Raw genomic sequence first — 19,148 nt, forward strand, 5'->3', positions numbered from 1 at the left:
TTTTCGTTTTAATAGTGAAGTGCACGTTCAGCAGATGATTAGAAACCCGGTTTAAAATCAAACTTCATTGGGTTTATGAATTTGTAATGCTCATATATTTGTGCCAAAAGTGATTACCGCCAGCAAAAATGATTACGACTTCTCAACACTTGCAGAAATTACAGAATTTTACTTAACAATTATAATTTTATGAAAACATTAGATACGTCTTAGATAGTTTTGATCAAGTATCAAAGTACTATTTCAAATACTCAGGCAGATGTAGCTTTTAAATATTCTTTTTCTATAAAAATATAATCTGTTGTTTGCGGCGTGTGCTCTTATTATATATTTTACAATATTCGTTTAATTTGTTAAGACACTTTTTGTTCTTGTTCTCTCTGGTAGTCATTTTCTATACCTTTGTAAATTTGTTGTTCAGTTAAAAGTCGATCGTAGACTCATACACCGAAAGCAATTTGGTAAAGATTTAATGGGTAATTACATACATTTACAGATAAAATCAGAAAGCATCGATGCCTGTGCGTTATTCTGTAGCTCTTTATCAGTAAGTAATTAGAAACACATAGAAAAGTAGGTAATGATATATTCTTCGTGCAATTTTTAATTTTAGATATTACAGTACAGCGACTTGGAGGGTTTTTAATAATCTCTAATAGAATTATAGCCATAATACTGAACTTTTGTTTAACTACTTCAAAAGAACATTTACCGATGGCCGACAACAGAATAATTCAAACTGACAACTACCAATATATTTCATTTTCTGAATTCCCAAGGTGCACAATAAAATTGATTGATTTTTAATGTTTTATGATTCCAAATGTAAATAAAGAAAGCATGTGCACGTTATACTTTAAAGTTATAATTACAGATGTCCAAAGAATGTTTTTTTGTGGTCGTTATAAAATATTTACATCTGAGGCACACAATTTACGAAATAATACTACTACTGTTAGTTAAGTTATTTATAATATTGGTATATATGGAATGTACAATCACTTTGAGTAAGTAAGTATTATTGCGATCGAAAGAAGACAGGCACAAACATATATTAGTATTGCATTATCCTAGGCCTGATTGTCGGTAGGCAGAGTGTCCCAAGAGGTTCAGAGCTCGTCCCTCGGATCTGGTCAGTTCCTGGGCACCGAGCCCAGACGATGCCAGTCGACGAGCTCCTGTCGCAGATCGTGCTTCGACAGATCCAATTCGAAGCCTCCAAGCAGCTCGTTTTCCTGCAGCGTGTCGTGCGACCAAACCGTAACCTGAAGGCGGCGCTCTTGAATAATATTCAGTGGCATTCGGTACTCCAACTTTAAGGAAATATATATATATTACAAAGATATATCGTGATATTGAGTATAATCTGTTTACCGTTTCCATGAAACTGGGCACACAGGTCTTGCGGACCACTTTGGTCTTGCGTTTGGTCTCCTTTTTGGGATCCGGTTTCAGGTAGCACTTCACATATGTGTTGGGCTCCTGACCGCCCTGTAACATGGGCAGTCCTTTGGCGTGGTGTATCTGCATGCAATACATATATCCTTTATTAATATTGATCAACACAGATTTATCTACTACCACCACCCACCATCACAGTAAGTACGCCGCGTTGATATTGCAGCGATAGTCGTATTTGGCCAATCTCGTTGGGATTATCCCGCGACGGTTGTCGCTTCACCTCTGCAAAATCCATATATTAATACTGTAATTCATTTAGAAAATGGATAATCGCAGTTTACCCTTAATCTTCTGCATCTCAAGCTTGGCCTCCTGCTGATCGCGCAGCAGCGGGTGAAAGAATGTGTAAACGAGCTCGGAATGGGCTATTTCCTCGGACGCATCGAACAGCGATTTCAAAAATCGCTGTATAAGAGGTAGTCGTTTTTCTGCCACAGATTTGATGTTGGAACGCCCCACATGCACACCAGCCGGTAGACTGAAATAAATTGAAAGCATTCAAATTAAAACGTTAGAAACATAACAGTACAACATAAGCAAATGATGATAACCCAAAGCTGCTGTTTACTTTAGATATAATTATAACTTGATCGGCTGTAATCAATTCAAAAGACAGTCGGCTTATATTACCAACATGTAAGCCCATAATTAAATGTTTACAATATTAGATTAATCCAATTACAGGGTGCGTTTTATCGCCCAAGATATGGATCTTTAGCTGTTAATGGGCAAGTTAATATTACATTTCATGGTGTTTATATAGTCAGTGGTTTGTCAAGGTGCGTTGACAAATCATAGTACACATTCGCGATTGCTTATCACTGCTGGCAACGCATCGCCTCCGAAGACCATGTCGCTGAGGTAACACCGCTAATAGCTGATAAATCGACGAATGAAGCAGACTGATTTCACCAAATCGGTGAATCCGAGCACCGGAGAACCGGAGAGCCCAAGAGCAGCAGACGCCATACAGTGGGTGAAAGAAGAGCGGCACGAGTAAACGATATCGGGCCGAATCGCTCCGATAAGCGGCGACTGCTACGCTGCCAAAAGCGGTAGCGCCAACGTCAGCGCTCAATCAGTCGACGAGCGAGCTGGGGAGCGGAGCCGAGAGCGGTCCGATTAGCGACGTGGTGGAGTTTCATTATAATTTTTGGCCAAAACAAAGGGCGACTGTGCCAACCACGACCAGCGACTTTATCCAGAATGCCGAGCCAACAGATTTGCTGGTGAGACAAAACGACATGGCCCAGCTGAAGAATGTGGGCCAAGGTAGGTGGTCAGCAAAAGATGCCCGAACTTTTTACAACCCCGTCCAAATCCCTTCAGGTCAACAGGCCGTTGTTTTTGGCCCAATGCTCGCCTCGGCCATGTTGCTCATGGGGCTGGTATTCGCCCTGCTGGGGATCAAGTTCTTCGGCTTCCGGCGGCGGCTGACTTTCGAGCGATCGCAGGTGCAGAATCAGCGGCAACAGCAGAATCGGCAGCAGCAGCAGCAGCAACCGCCGCCACGTTACGCAGCTTTCGAATCCCAGGTGCGTATGCAAATCAAAAGAACTTAACACCCGATGCACGCAGTTAATAAAGGTTAATGTGATACCGATACCACCACAACGGGCCATACACATACCAATATTCATATGCCTGTATTTACGACACACACAGCGATCCAGCGACGACGAGTGGTTCTGATAAGGCAGCAGGGCAAATACGAATACAAACATTCGCAGGTGTTGCGTCTATATGATTTTAGAGAGTGTGTAAGTTGGGGATTGAAGATAGCGATGGGGGCGTGAGGAATGCAAATCGCAAGCTTTCACTTATTTGGATCTCAGGTAGAACGGGGTTCTTCATTCAAATTCTTAAGTGTGTATATTGATGGGGAAAACGGTGGAACAAAACCATCAAATGGTGCGCAATGAGCGGAATTTGAAATATATCTTATAGGAACAGATATGGGGCGCCCTTGGAATCGATCTTCTTATAAACATTCTCCATGATAATATTGCAAAGGCTTCAACATTTACTGAACCAAAAGCTGCACAGCTCGAAGCTAAAGTGGAAATCTCACCTTATCATATGGACGTGTTTTAGTTGTCGCCTGAGCTGGCGTGTCTGTGGTCATGTGTAAACCACTTAGAACTTCCACAGGTGACGCATGCGAGTGATTAGTCCGATCAGCTGAATCCACAGCTGATGGGCACCATGCTAATATAATTCAAAATATCGCAATAACCTAAAGTGCAATTTGTGAAATTCGACAGGTTAATGGCACCGATACCGCTGTCCATGGAGTGTTCCGACGTCGCAATCTCGAGGAATTCGAAAGCCCATGGCCATCGGCATCAACAACGACAGGTGAAGATAGCAAACGGAAACCATTCAATTGAAACTACAGTCGAAACACTCTAACTGAAGCGATATTGAATGGTTCGACTTAGAGAATTCGACGATCTATCACTTACGAAACCATTTCATAAACAAAATCCTACCTTACAGGAAACAACTTCATCAGTGGCAGTGTTCCGGATCTGCAATTATATGGTGCCAGCCCAAGGGGGCCAAAGACCACGGATGAATCACCAGTTTCCTATCGAGAAAAGTCGGAGGCACAACGACACCAACGACTAGAGGTGCACAGTGAGCACTATGAATTCACTGCTCCACCTACCCGCAAGCCACCTTCTCCGCCAGTACAATCAGAAGTACTTGCTGAAACTGCCACGGTAGTTTCCCTATCTAAGATACCGGAATCCTTGCCTGCTCCACCGCCTAGAACCATCCGACCATCAGCAATAACTCCAGCTGCTGCATCCAAGCCTTCGGGGCCTGCAGCTTCTGTGGAGGCAGTTCCCGAGCCTCCTAGCGAGCTGGGAATGCCCAACTTCGATCACTTTGCTGAGAAATACGAATTGTTTAGTGTAAAACCCACGATTGCGGCCACTAGACCAACACAGCTGCGGAGCAAGCACAGTGGCCGCTATGTGAAGTTCGAGCCAGTGGATGATGTGCCGGAAATTCTCACCCCTGAGGATCCCGTTCCGGAATTACTGACTCCAGAAGACGGTTTGGGAGGAGCTATGTCGGTTACAGCTGTGGTCCACAGGGGAGCAATACCCAAGGAAGAACCGGAATCGAGAGAGGAACCACAAGCACCAAATGATCCCTTCGGGGGACCCAGCAATGCAGACTCAGCTTTCGTCGTTGAAATCATAGCAGGAAGTCCCGAGGCGGAAGCTACTCCTAGTGCACAGCCGTCCTTTCAAGATGGTTTATTCGAAAACCTAGAATTACCGCAAGGTGAGCTAGACAGTGATTTCGTGCGGATACGTTCGTCATTCGTGATGAACGAAGCCGACATCCTGGACTTGGATCAGCTGCAGCTGCCGGCGGCCAGTAGTCCACCAGGATTTGGCAAGAGCATCGACGAGGACTGGGAGAACTTTGCCAACCTAGACGCCGTGGTGGCAGTGCCCGAACCTAATTGGTCGCTGCATCCGAATAGCTTAGAGCAAGTGCCCACTGTGGAGACGACGCTAAGTGAGGCCGCCGTCAGACTGGACAATGTGGAACAGGTGGAGGGTCTGTTCCATCAGCTTGAGCTTATTGAGCAGAGAATGGATATCTTCGAGCCTGAACCACCAGCTCCCATTGTAGAGCCACCGCCCTACGATCCTGGTCTGCCTTACCTACCAGATTACGAATCCCTGATGCGGCTGGAAAACGCAAAGAGCGGTCAGAAATTGCCCGACTACACCGAGGTAATGGAACAAAGGTCCAAGAAATCCAATTTTGTAAACAGCATTGAGGATCTATACGCGGATCTAGATGTTAATGAGGCGGAGATAAACGGTTCTCAAGTTAACCAGAGCAATGAAATCCACAATTTTGAGGCCTTGTGCCAGGAAATGGCTGTAGTGGTGCCATCTGAGCGTCAAGCTCCTCAGCCCGCGCCCAGGTCCACCAAATCAGCCAGATCCCTCAATGTTCGTGGTAGTTCTTCTCCCCTTGCGTGCTATCAACCTGAAGAGCTGCCCAGCTCCAGTTCCAGTGATACCGATGGGGAGGAAGGAGCCCGATCAGCTCCAGAACCTGCCAAACGTGATCCGAAATCGCTCAAAGTTCGCTTCGATGTGGATAATCTGCAGTACTACCAGTCCGCCGAGGTGGTAATTTCAAGTGAGGAGTCTGAAGAGGATGAGCCGTTCAATCAGCCCACTCCCATGCAGCGTTCCATCCTTTTTGAACCGCGGAATACTGGAGTGCCCAGCCTATTTGGATCACAGGTATCCCAGGAAGACAGTGATGACGATGATGGCTTTGGTCGAGCTATCAGCCAACATCGCTCCATGACTGCGACACTTAGGACAAACGCTGTTAGAAACCATACCGACGCCTAGTCCGAAAACCGGAAACTGCCGCAAGTCTAGACTTCCTTAGTAAATACAGTATTCTATGTGTTAAATTTGGCCAAATGGCTATGACCTATTTATGTACATACACTTCACTGAAAAATTGCCATATCATATTGACTATATAAAATAATAAAGTAATATCAGAAAATCCATTAAAGATAAAAAGGCAAATTTTGTAAATGTGTTTAACCTCTCTAATGGGAAGTAAATCAATAACGAATCACATTTTTTGCCATTATTTAACGTCTAGATAATGCGCTCATATAAATTAGTCAGCACGTTATCACTACCTTTCGTTTTAAAACCAAATCAAATACATAACCCTGCGTGTGGTGTAAAAATGTAAGCACTTTAGTATGAAACTTACCTATGCAGTTTAACCAGGGGGAAGTGCATGCATAACTTCTGATGGAATTCGGTGAATTCGCGATATGACCGGAACAAATGTGTCGGATCGGGCTGGCCATGTCGCGTCACTTCCAGAATATACATATAGAACTTTTCCATACTGTAGTGCTTCTGGAAACACACCACCTTAACAATCTTCAAGCGACCATCCTGCTGCATTCTGAAATTGAAAACATTTGTAGGTAAAAGTGATCAACTTGAGGGTACAAAAACGTACGTATATTTTCGTGGCACAAACGACAGCAGCTCTCCTGATCCCTCATCTGGGGTGAATCGCATCTGGGCCAGATTGTGCAGGAAGAAATTGAATTGTGTGAACCAGCTTTTCAACGAGGATTGGATCATCTTGGCAAACGTGGCGGCCGCCTCGGGATTCGATTGTGATGGCAATAGGGCGCGACGCACATACTGCACAGCATTTGAGTTAACTCCCGGCATGCCTGCTGTAGCCATATGGGCCAGGGTGTGCAGGAGCAGATCAGCATTTTTCCGCACAATATTGAAGGCTCGACAACATAGGTCCACAAAATAGTGAAAGTCAGTGGAGGGCTTGTCCCCGCCGTTTATGACATAAGCCATATCGGAAGTTAAAACAAATGGGGTACGATCTCTGCGGGAGAAAAAAATAATAAATATATGTATAATAAAATTTAAATTACAATTAATTTCAATACCTCTTGAAGTTTCCAAACATCTGGGCATCGCCAAGAAACTTGCCAAAGTCAATGTGAAACAAATGACCCGATTTCTTTAACATGATGTTGTCATTGTGCCGATCACAGATGCCTAGCACATACGTGGCCACACTGTATCCAGCACAGGATAGCGTAAAATTTCGCACCGCACTCTGGTACTCGAGTGGACTGGGGTTCTGCTTGCCTAACCACTCGGCAATGGGACGATCCTTGAAGGAGCCCGTCAGACCACACTCTACTTGTATTTTTCTCAACGTTTCCGCCTCGTTAACCAGCTCAATCATGCCGCTCTTGTATCCTGTTGGCACACAATTAAAGGTGACCATCTTTAGATCCAATCGTTCGGCTAACCACATTTTGTTCATAATCCTAATTAGCTGTATGGTCAACTGATCCTGCTGTAAATCATCTCCGCACTGAAAACGGGTCATAGTTATATAGATCAAATTATACATATTAGTAGATGAACACTTACCTTAAAGATAGCCGGTAAAGACTCGGCATCAGGTCCCACAAAGTTGATCTTCAGCGGCAGCGTGTTGGAGTTAAAGTAGCTACAGTTACGCACACTCACTCCAGTTACCTCTAACTCTGGTCCAAGTGGCAGGCAAGTAGGTTTCTCCAGCAAGTCTTGGTGCACCTCGTCCATGCCTGCGGCTAGACTTTTTTGGCGCATCGACTCCTTAGCTTCTTTGACCGATTCCGCAATAGTGGTAAGTTTCTGTAAAAGCAAGACATATAATTAATAACCATAAATTTAACATAAATTAATTTGTTCTTCAATATTTTAGGAAATTTATTACCTGACACATTCGATGTTGGTACATAAATCGCTGGAGCATCTTTTCGCCGCAAATCGCCATTAGAGCTCGCAGCATCATTTTGTTCCGGCGGTAGTAACGAACCTGGGTAAACTGGGACTCGTCATACTCCTGATTCACCATCGCTGCTCCAATAGAGTTGTGAGGATCGTCAGGCAGACTGTGCACAAGCAGCCAATACATGTGATGGGCAAAGCGCGGTGACTCCAGGCACTTGGACAGCAAGAATCGAGCCATGGCCGAGCCTTCGTATGTGTCATGTTTCAAACTTTGCACTAATTGGGGCAGAAAGTCCACAAGCTGGTCGTTGGGCATCTTAGAGATCCACTCCACGGCTTTCTCGCGCACCTTAGCATCCGGATATCGGGGCAGCAGTAACTCCAGAGACTGCAACGGCGATAGCGGTGCCCAGGAGTGAAGAAGCGCATGCAAATCTATCAAATTGGCGTAATCCCAACTGTGGGCGGCATGAAGAACCTTTGGCAGGGCATTGGGATAGTTCTGCAGGTAGAGCCGTTTCTCCCAGAACACTTCACGTCGCTCTGTCGCTCCCGTGTAGCCCAGCTCGGCGGTGTCCAGCAGCTCTTCTTGAAGATTGGCATCCAGAGAGGCAAAATCGTAGCTGAGAATTAACAAATTTTATTATAACTATTATCAACGATTTTTATATATGCTATACTAACTGTGGCGCAGGTTTTGGCACCTCCTGGTGCTCGGGAAACTCAATGCGGCCTCCATACGGAGGTACCTCAATGCTCAGAACAGGGCAAAAGTCGGGTTGCGGATGACAGCCACGCGCCGGCGCTGGACCAAGCATTTTATCCGTCGTTGGAGGCCATAAGGACAGTAAGTAGGGGCCGCAGATCATCACTCGCTTAAAGTCAAACAGCTGGATCGAGCACCAACCCAGTTCCGTGGTCACCTGACGCCTCTCTCCATTCTGTTCGGCATTGGGTTCGCCTTCGCTGGCCGCCTGTTTACCATACAAGACGAACGTAATGCGGGCCTCCCTGGGCAGAGTGCAGATAGGATGCTGATCGAAAGTCAACCAGGCACTGAAGTTGAGACGAGGAAACAGGCCTCCACTTGTATCGTTGGAGCAGGTCAGCACATTCGGCTTCGACAACAGGCGCGTTCCATAAACGATTTGAACGCACAGTGAGTAATCGTCGAACTTCCAATTCAGCAGCGGCCTGTGTAGGCAGCTTATGCAAACCACTATTGGTTTGGACACGCAGGATATGGGTATGGGTGCTGTAAAAGAACGCATAAGTTAAGTAAATAAAGAGAATAAGTTTCCCATCAGCACTCTTACTTGTTGAGTAATCGGGTGTCTTGACGGAGAATGCCACCCGGAAAACATTCGCGTACAACTCAACTAGCTCTTGCACAGCGTCTCGCAGCTCATTGCACTTGACCTTGATCTGCTCCAACATGGAGCGCGGACGGAGTACAACTTGAGCGTAATCACCGTAGTCACTGACAATCTCTGGGTTACTAGCACCCGTCGAGTACTTCTTTTGCTCCACCTCGCAAATGCGCTTCAGATCGGCCACACATCGTGCAATTTCCATTGTGTCGATTGAACCGAGCAGAGCGCATATCGCCTTCACTGCTTGCACAACTCCAGAGCAGCTCACGACACTACGTCCGGGCACTCCGTCTGCCGCCGATTCCAGCTTATCAATCTCCATCTCTAGCGTTTCAATGAGTATCATCATGTTGTCGTAGGTCACAATTGGCACCACCTCGTTGGGAAGAAGATGCTCCGGCAGCAAATCCGCATCGTGCTCATCATCCCGCTCTGTTCGTGCAATTGCCTGCATTGTTGCCGCCGTACTAAGACACAGACCCAAATGTACGTCCTTCTCCAATTGGAAGCTATTGTGAACGCACTCCAGCTGACTTAGTTTCGACGTGGGTGCCAGCCACTCCAGAAGACCAATGGGCTGTGCAGAACAAATATTTCAACTTTAAGTTTGCAAAAATCTTTGATTTAATATACCCACCTTGACCGCGTAATCTGTGACGGTACCCTTGACTTGTCCCTCCAGCGAGGCTAAGGCTTGTGCCACCACCTGTGCCACAACCGAGTCAACTTTTGGATAAAATTCAAACATTAAAGAGGCATCAAAACATATCAATAACATACTTACTGTCACAAGTGAATGTAACTGGCATTCCATACCCCTTCACCTGTTCCTTGGCCATGGAGGCAGCCAGGACGTGCGACTGCAGTGTGTTTAGAGCCGGATGTACAATCACCTTGATGCTGGTGTCCATCATGTAGTGGTAATTAAACTCGGCGGCCACAACGTGGCCCACATTGGTGGGCGCGTCGTCGTGCGGATAGCGCGCCCTGACCTCCTTAACCATATGGTAAAACTCCAGAAGTTCCGGATCATCAGTGCGCTGGTCGCTTATCAATTCGTACAGGCGTGTACAAGTTTTCCGGCGGTCCAGCACCACACTGGCCGGAATGCTGGAGGTGTAGCTGTCCGTCAGAACAGAAGACTGAGGAGGCTTGGCGACTGGCATAGGTGCCTGATTCGGTTCATAGCTCTGCTGGTTCCTGGGTGGCAACGGTGGAGGAGGCGAGATACTGCCAGATCCGTTCTCCGATAGCTTTAGACTCTCCTCTGGCTGCACATCGCCATAGTGCGGTGAGGATGTAGATGGCTGGTTCAGAAAATCTTGGCGCCAACCGATCAGACCGACATTCGGACTCACGGTGGCCGCAGTTTTGTCCCACCTGTTGACTGCCTCATACATTGGATCGGAATATTGGGTTCCTGCATCTCCGCTGTACAGAAAGTCAAAGGGATCGTATTCCGCATAGTAGGAAGTGCTGTCGGAGGCGCTGTCGTTGCCTGCAAGTAGTGAGTGCATGATCAGTTCCGGTTCAAATCCAGTTCCCACTTAGAATATCGCCAGTAGTTATGCAAATATGCTCGAGAGCCGAGGCCTACTACTGCGAGAATCCGGGCTGTGATGGGCCCGTGTGGCCAAAAATAAATGAGACGGCCCCTAAAGTCGCAGCAGTGCGATGTGGATCGGTTGGACTAGCACCACTGGCAATGCGAGACCGCTTCGCAAATCTACGCTAACAAATCCGTTGCGAGTGCCATCGCTAAAAGCTAATTGTGATTGCTGTCATTCGTCGCCCACGCTGACCCAGTACAGTGGAACCAATACCATTCGATATTTGTTTAAGGAGATGGTCGCATACATCAAAAGTACAAAAAAATATGACAACAAGAACCCATGAAATACTTTTACTCTTAATCATGGCTTGCTTTATATTTTAATTTTAATTTTAAATCTTCAATAAGCAGAACAAATACCCACTGTACCTAAGTCTGTATTTTTAAATCGCTTTGTTTATATTCATTCTAAATTTGTCGCCTCTGGTGCCCATACATCTGTTTCATTTGCCACAAAAGGGAAAGGTATTTGACTAAAGACCTCGTTATTTTAAAAGCCTTTGGTAGATCCATCTGTTTGCCAGTAAAGGAGGGAACAGCAATAATGTGCATACAAGTAATTTGGCAAAAGTGCAACGACTTAAATGCAAACAATAGTAAAGAGTTAGTTAGTTTTCCAATCTCCCCAGAATGTCATAAATAAATACATACATATGCTTGAAAAGCTTATCAAATCTACTGTCAATTATTATTTAGAAGAGCGTGAATGTGCATTTTTAATCTTGTTATGGGAAATAGAAGCAAGCGGCTAAACTAATAATAAAACAACAACAGACTGCAATTTGTTTAAGAAATTATTTATTTGTTCTCTCACAGTGGTACACGATAGAATTAAACATATGTATGTATTTATTTTGTATATAAGTTTATTAATGGATATATGTAGCAGCAAATCACAATGTGTTCATTTCGTAATACATGGTTATAAAAAAGAAGAGACTAAATCTTCTCATTTCATCACTTTTCAGTTAAATGACAGTTAAATTCTTTTAAATTTGGAAGTTTTCAGTACCCTCTAAGCGTTATTGTTGCGGGAATATACATAAAAACCAATTCCAAACATTGTGAACTAGTTTTATACGACATCAGTATACATCGATATAAATATATATGCTGAATTCAAAATTATTCCGGCAATTGCGGAAGGCACAAATTTCGATATGAGGGCACATATATATATATATATTTTACATTAGTACTTTCGTGTAAGTAGGTGGTTCTAAGTAAGTGCTGTTATAGACACTAATCTGTCTTTGCCTCCGAAACGAACCAAACTGACCCGAAACCCTTTAGATGGTGTAGTTGTTGTGGGTGTAAGTAGTTGTTTTTTTGCATTTTTGGTAGTAGTAGTACTGATAGTAGTAGAGGACAATTAAAATGGATTACTTTTTCGACACTGCAATATAGAGAAACGAAAACATTCAGTTTAATTTTTAACTAAAGGCGAGCGACAACTTGCTACGGAAAGTTTAAAAATTATCTGGGATATCTAGTCAGACATAATAGTCTTTGCAAAACAAATAATGAGATATATATGGGTAATAACTTTTTAAAATAAGCGGAAATATTCATCCAATTACTTTATAGTCTGATAGTTTAATAAACCCTATTAAGAAATACCATAAAAATACAGAATCGTGTGTGTGGTACTATTAAATCTTTTGCATAACTTTTTTCCAATTCTATTCAATTTATTATTGCCCTATAGAGAATGTGTTGAAAAGTCAACGGACCAAGTCAATGTTATTAGGCCAATCATTTTTATTTGCAGCTTAAGTAAATGCTCTGGCATAGAATCGCAACACACGAGTCTTAGACTGTATTTCAAGTTTAGTTTTACGGTGCGAAAAATGTGGGGGGATTTCAACGAGGACCGGGAGCTACACGTTAATTACAACATTGAGGTTGCTTACCAGTATTGTCGTTTAGCAGGGGATCGAAAGCCTCCAGCACACTCACACGGGAACTGCAAAGCAGGAAGTATGAATGTTAAAAAACAAAGTAATCATTTTTTAAAGTTAGTGGATACATACTAGTCCTCGTGGTTGAGGTCTATCAAATCGTTGCTCCTGCGTGGGCCGGAGGAATGACCATTGTGTCCGGTGTGGCTAATGGAGCTCACACTGCCGGTTGAGGGCACTTGGCGACGCGCCTGGAAGGCTACTCCATTGGCCTCCACGGAGGAGGAAGTGGAATGGTTGGACGGTTGGCTGTGATGACTTGTTGTCGGTGCTGCATGAGCTGGAGCTGGTTGCGATTGGGGTCGCCGCAAATCCATGTGCGTGTAAGCACCTCCAAAACCATATCCCTGTGCGGGATACTGCGGCGGCATAAAAGCTGCCGATCCGGGGACTATGGGAGCCGTGTATGGTGTAACCACAGCTCCGGGATAGTACAAATAGGCGTTTGGTTGCGGCACAGGGGCCACGGCCATTTGAGCGGGCATGCTGTACAGCCGCTGGAGCTCCTCGCTGTTCAGTGGCCTCTGTTGCTGGGCAGCTGGTTGGTAGGGCACCAACTGCAGGTCACCATACGCAGGACCACCCACAACTCCTCCGGCCAACATGCCGTACGGTGGCGGTTGCACAGCAGCTGGACGTTGCTGGTGAGGTGGATAACCGTATTGAGGAGGAATCGAAGCCGACGCAGCTGGACCCATTGGCACTAGAGCTGACTGCGGATTAACCGGCTGAATCCGCTGCAGATCCTCGATAAGTTTGCCAAAGGGGCTGCTACTCTCGGGCTGCTTGCTAGTAGGACTTGCGAAGCAGATCAGATCGTTATCCGTCCCCTGGGCCGGCGGAGTGCGCGATCGTTCCACATTTCCCGGACTGATGACCACCTGATGAACCTCCGAGTGCCGTCGTGGCTGATTCACGCTCTGACTGCGATGCGCCGCCTGGTAATCTCGGCTAGCAAGGGAGGAGCTTTGCTGATACCCGGAGCCGTACTTCTTGTTTCGCCTGTAGTCATCGAGGGCATGCTGCTCCAGACTCAGGGCGGTCGCCTTGGCCAGGTCATCCTGGAACTGCTTGTCGTAGTCGATCTGTGCTTGATTTGACATTATCCCTTCGTCCGGAAGCGTCCGCTGAGCTGCGAATTGTGACCAGAACAATATGTGAGCGATTTCCAAATTTTGTTAAAATTATTTTCGTATTTTCTCTTTCAATGCCTATTTGTTGTTCCCGTGGTGAACAAAGGTGTTTGCCTTTTTGGCCCGCTTATCTCTGCGATAACGAACAGGCGGTGATAAAAGTGATTATGCAGTGTAAATGGCAATGGTACTATATGAATACCTGGACGAAGAACAGGTGAGATACCATTCGACGGGGGGAACACCACTTGCGAAAATGTGGGGGTGCCTATCGGTAATTTTTAAAGGTGTTTCAAAAGAAGATTGACGAAATGATAATGAGCAGCCATCAGCGGGCAGCGGTGATTCAGAAAAAATAAAAACGAGATTGATCGCTTTAGTATTTAAACTTTTAACGGTTAATAAGCTTAGGATTTCTGATAACAAGAAAAGGAATAAGAAATAACGTCATATCATCATGCAATAGAAATGTCCTAACAGCACTATGTAAGTATGATAATAGTATAGATAAAGTATGATAAGCAAACTTTCCATATTCGGTACAGATATCAGCAAAATATAGACACTTTTAGTATGCGGTAAATACTTGTATATGTACTTTGCACATAGAAACCAAATCCAAGCGCTTCAAATTTGCGATTGCGATACAGCAGAGTGGCGCAAAAAGGCGCAATTGTAAATAAATAAATAAATACAAACAATAGCGGCGGCATCAATTTGCGTGAATGAATGCTGCGAGTACTGATTGCCCCACATTATATACATATATATATGCAATATGAACGTACATATATATGTCTGCAAGAAAGCATTTTGATTTTTTCCCATTGAAGCCATTCTCGTATGCAGATAGGAAACAGCTGTTCAATGTAAACACACCCACAAAAGTACTAGTGTGTGCGTGCTGGTCCGTGCCGCGAACGGAGACGGAATGGAAGATAAGAAAATGCGAACCGGCTAGGAAGCGAGAAAGAGAGAACTAGGGGGAGAGAAAGAGAGGGTTTCTTGCGGCAAAGGTTAAGGTAAATCAATAGATTAAAACAATATATAAATACACTTTTAAACTATTCATAAACAATAAATGAACACAATTGAATGCCAATTTATTCCAGAGAACGTGAGGATGAAATTTGAAATCAGCGAATTTCGGTGTAAGGGCGAAAGCAAATGATAATGGAGATAGTCATTAATATGCAGACTTGACTTCTGCTTTGTGATTCTCATTCGCATATTGCCAACTTACTCGCTTTTTGAGGTGTCACCTCCACTGCTTTTTTCTTTTTGGTTTAGGTTTTCCCTTGACGGGGCGACGAGCTTAGACCATCCGGTAAAGAGATTTTTACTTTTGTCCCTTGGTTGTTGTTATATTCGCTGAATAATAAATGGTTTAACTTTGCGAACGATTTTTTGTTTTTAGGAGAGTTGTTTTATCCTCCTACACACCTAGACCTACACACATATGCAAAACGAACATACACGCACACGTAAACACGAACAGAAAACAGTGACAAAAAACGGAATAGGCGCAACGCCAAAATACTGAACAAAACGTTATTTTCTTAGATGTTCTTGCACTATCACATATTATGTACAAATCGGTTAATTTACAACAAAAAACAATTATCTTGTGCGCAAGAACTTCACACACGAACAGCACGAAATAACGCAAAACGGAATGCAACAAGCAGTAGTGATGGTACACGATCCGATATTTTTTCGGCAACCATCGATCAACGCTTCATCGAACACATGTTTGAAAATTAGCTAATCGTTTAGCCGGGTTTCACTTTTCTATCAATTCAAATTTATTTAGTTTATAACGCATAAGCAAACCCATCTTCTTGAGTTTTGACCGTTGCAATAATTTAAACACCAACCTTTAGATTTTCAGTTTAATTTTCATTAATTGTAAAACATTTAAAACATATGTAAGTGATTTATTTTAGTATTTGATTGCCCAAAAGCCCATTCATTTGGCTTTACAAAAATGTTATTTATAGTGCGCCAAAAATGTTTCGTCCATGGTCCAGGCCGTGATCCATGGCCGCCTTGGAGTCGTCGTCCAGCCCACCAGCTCCGTAGTCGGGATCGTCGAGGGAACTACTGGGCGGCGCATTGTACATCCTGCGGTAGGAGGCTTCGATGTTTTCGTCCAGCATGCGGTCCACAATGTCACTCTCGACCTGTCCCGGTTCTTGGGACATTTTAAGTAGGAGCTCCGCATGACTGGTCGTCATTTGGGGCAGTTGAAGATCGGTGGCTGCTGGAAGATTTCCATTTGCCCTTCGCTGGGAGATTTCTGCCGATTCCGCGCCCATTTTGCAAATGGCACATCTGCTGCGAAGAATTTGCTTCTTCAGATTAACCAGTGCAATACGATCCTGCGCCACTAGCATTCGTTCGTGGGCCAGCTGGGCCTCCTTTTCGCCGAATTCCTGGCCCCGCTTGGTCATTATCTTAAGCTTGGCCTGGAGCAGCTGGTCCGCCTCCCGAGCCTTCTGCTCGGCCAAGTGTTGACGACTTGTGGCCAGGCGATAGGCGCCGGTGGCTTGGCCCAGTTCGTCCTCCTTCAGATGCAGGGCGTTCTCTTTGTCCAGCAGAAGGCGCTTGCGCTGCTCCATATCGCGCTGAAGCTTGTGGCAGCGGTCCCGCTCCTCATCCGCTCGCCGGATGGCTTCGCGGGCCACCTGCAGTTGGGCCTCCAGTTCGCGGCGATCCCTGTCTGGGTCACCGTGCTCATTGAGCTGTTGTTTTAGTTCCATCTGCTGGCGTTCCATAGTTAATTGATTACGCTCCTGCTGGAGATCGCGATGCAGTCGTTCCATCTCCGCAAGCTGCAGGGACTTAAGATCCTCCACACGCTTCTCATCCCGCTGCATTTGCTCGCGATGGAATTCCTTTTCGCGCTCGAATGCCTTGCGCTCCGCTTCCAAGCTGGACATTCGCTGACGGAGCTGCCAGTTCTCCTCGGCGGAGTCCTTGGACAGACGGCCCAGCTGCAGCTCCAAGGTGCTCACCAGCTCCATCAGGCGGCGCTTCTCATCGTCGGCCGTCTCCTCGTTCATCTTTAGGCGCCTCTCCTGGTCGGCCAGGCGACGTTCTCGCGCCTCCAACTGCCGCTCCTTTTCCTGGTTGTCACTCATACCGTCGCGAAGTTCTTGAAGATTGCTGGAGGCCATACGAAGTGTCTCCAGATAATTTCCATGATCCTGCACCGCCGACAACTCCACCATTTTGGCCTGACGAATACCCTCGAGGTCCAGCTCGTGAGATTGACGCAGCTTACGCACCTCATCCTCATGATCCTGCCGCAAGTTGGAGATCTGCTCCGCGTAGTCCTCCCTCAGCTTCTCCAGTTTTTCTATATAGTACTGCCGTAACTCGCTGTTCTCGTCTTTCAGTCGTTTCTCTACGACGGACAAATGCTCCTCCAGCACCTTAATTTGCTTTCTGGAATAAAATAAAATTCGTTTATCTAAATAAAAGTCTCCAAATACATTATTCTTCCTTAAAATAGTCCTACTTTTAGAGCTAAAGGGTATAATTTGGAAATAAGACTTCGAACAAATTCCTGCGACTTGTTAAAACTTACTTATATGAAGTATCGATCATTTCGATCTCCTGCTCATAATTGACCTTCATGTTGGCCACCAGCTCATCGAGTCGCTGCTTCTCCAGCAGATTGCGCTTGGCATCCATTTCGAGCAGAAGCAAGTGCTCCTGTTCCTGACTGGCCGCCTTGTTGGGCTCCTTCGTTTCCGGTTCTGGTTTCTCCATGGGCGGGTGTGCGTTAACCACTTCTTGGACATGCACAGGCTGCGACATCATCAGCTGAAGGTGCATGTTGATCCGGTCCTGCTGCCCTTTTATGTGCTCCTCCATTTGCTGCTGTCGCTGCAGTTGCTGTTGGATTAATGCCTGGAATTTTCGATCCTGATCTTCTTGGCGACGTTGCATCTCCAATAAGGTTCTCTCTTGGCTCTTCATTTGGGCGGCAATCACCAATTGAGCCTCCTGCTGCTGCAAGGCATTGAATTTGTGGTTGCTTTCCAGGTTGAGATTGCTCAGCATGAGGATATTTTGGGTGGCGGCAGTGACTACGGATGGAGCGGGAACGACGGGCATTTCTGCCTCCTGCTCCATATCGTTTTCATCGGAGTCGGGAAGGCGCAGGATGTCGGCTGTATTCTTTGAAGGACTTCCACTTGAGGGCTGCGCCTTGGGGGTCTGCGTCTTCGGTGTAATAGGTCGTTGATCCGGCTCCGGCTCCTGCTCCAGACCCAGCCAATCCGCAGTGGTGCCCCGTTTTCTGGAAACGGGAGTGGACATTCCCGAAACAGTGGCATTTGTATCCCTGCCAAAAAGACCCAACGGATCAGCATTCATATTAATGGTGGCCGATTGCGCCGAGCTTCTTCTGCCAGTGGAAGTCTTTGGCCTCGCCTGCGAGTTATCCGTGGTGGTGTCCGTGGATTGGCGGGACATTGATGGTTTGCTTGTGGCCGGACGTTTGACTGCATCTCCCGCCAGAATATCATCGAAGATGTTCTTCTTGGGCTCTGCGTTGCTGGTCAGCAGATCATCGAAAAGGCTCCTCTTGGCGCCGCCACTCTTGGGACGTTTGGGATCGAAGCCCAAGTCATCATCCTCGACAAGATCGTCATCCAGTGAGATAGAGGGCTTTTGCTTTACAATTCTCGGCGTGCTGGTGGCATTGGGGGCTTTCCTGCCACCCGTTCCCTGGCCCTGCACATCGGCCTCCGTCTCCTCCTGGATCCCAAACAAATCCTCCAGTTTTCCCTTCGGTTTCGCCAACTTCGCTGCTTTCTTGTGACCCACGCCCGCTGGCGTATCAAAAAAGTTGTCATTATCCAGGCTATTATCGCTGAGCAGTTCAGCCAGTGGATCGTCGTTGAAATTCATTGTGGTTTATAACAAAAACTAAAAAGTAAGTTACTATTAATATGAAAACGATACGGTTGCCTAGTAACAAATATTGTAGATATACAGCAACGCAAATAATCGAACAGAATAAAGCTGCTTTTAGTCTTTACCAGGAGAACATCGTATAAAAAAGTTGTGGCACTACAAAAATAAAACATTTTTTAAGTACGTTTAATTTCAGCTGTTAACTATTTATGTTTAAGAGGGAGATTATACCATTTCTAAAGGCATTTGACATTTTAATGATTTCCTAAAATAAAACTATAAACAAACTAGATTCACATTTTTAATTGATATCCTATTAAATTGTTAAATTTTTATTAAAA

General features: G+C 45.4%; 3 protein-coding genes and 1 long non-coding RNA gene across 6 annotated transcripts; 2 read left to right on the forward strand and 2 right to left on the reverse strand.

Moving 5' to 3' along the window:
* Nucleotides 1–76: 76 nt before the first annotated feature.
* LOC122618464 (phosphatidylinositol 4-phosphate 3-kinase C2 domain-containing subunit beta) lies at nt 77–15,553 on the reverse strand. Of its 3 annotated transcripts, none has more exons than XM_043794919.1 (17): nt 15,487–15,553; nt 15,122–15,249; nt 12,818–13,877; nt 12,698–12,750; nt 9,957–10,670; nt 9,810–9,898; nt 9,116–9,749; nt 8,484–9,054; nt 7,783–8,422; nt 7,455–7,700; nt 6,959–7,395; nt 6,502–6,894; nt 6,244–6,444; nt 1,743–1,939; nt 1,592–1,683; nt 1,375–1,524; nt 77–1,313 (listed from the first exon to the last, which is right to left on the reverse strand). In XM_043794919.1, exons 3-17 carry the CDS (start codon nt 13,846–13,848, stop codon nt 1,134–1,136), a joined length of 5,628 nt encoding a protein of 1,875 aa, XP_043650854.1. In that variant the 5' UTR covers nt 13,849–13,877; nt 15,122–15,249; nt 15,487–15,553; the 3' UTR covers nt 77–1,133. The 3 variants fall into 3 exon arrangements, with proteins under 3 accessions (XP_043650854.1, XP_043650856.1, XP_043650857.1); XM_043794921.1 differs by having other exon boundaries at nt 15,531–15,549; XM_043794922.1 differs by lacking the exons at nt 77–1,313; nt 1,375–1,524; nt 1,592–1,683; ... (8 more) ...; nt 9,810–9,898; nt 9,957–10,670 and adding an exon at nt 11,655–12,180 and having other exon boundaries at nt 15,122–15,551.
* LOC122618465 lies at nt 2,458–6,000 on the forward strand. The gene is made up of 4 exons (XM_043794923.1): nt 2,458–2,733; nt 2,791–2,996; nt 3,726–3,819; nt 3,961–6,000. The coding sequence occupies exons 1-4, from the start codon at nt 2,706–2,708 to the stop codon at nt 5,859–5,861; spliced, it is 2,229 nt and encodes a 742-aa protein (XP_043650858.1). The 5' UTR covers nt 2,458–2,705; the 3' UTR covers nt 5,862–6,000.
* On the forward strand, nt 10,548–11,172 carry LOC122618466. The gene is made up of 2 exons (XR_006326027.1): nt 10,548–10,679; nt 10,738–11,172. It is a non-coding gene; the product is annotated as an uncharacterized LOC122618466 (long non-coding RNA).
* A 288-nt stretch (nt 15,554–15,841) lies between the features above and the next one.
* LOC122616083 (fas-binding factor 1 homolog) lies at nt 15,842–19,042 on the reverse strand. The gene is made up of 3 exons (XM_043791366.1): nt 18,933–19,042; nt 17,471–18,819; nt 15,842–17,328 (listed from the first exon to the last, which is right to left on the reverse strand). Exons 2-3 carry the CDS (start codon nt 18,799–18,801, stop codon nt 15,873–15,875), a joined length of 2,787 nt encoding a protein of 928 aa, XP_043647301.1. The 5' UTR covers nt 18,802–18,819; nt 18,933–19,042; the 3' UTR covers nt 15,842–15,872.
* Nucleotides 19,043–19,148: the final 106 nt, after the last annotated feature.

The sequence above is a fragment of the Drosophila teissieri genome, chromosome 3L, assembly GCF_016746235.2.
Source record: "Drosophila teissieri strain GT53w chromosome 3L, Prin_Dtei_1.1, whole genome shotgun sequence".
NCBI classification, from domain to species: Eukaryota; Metazoa; Arthropoda; class Insecta; order Diptera; family Drosophilidae; genus Drosophila; species Drosophila teissieri.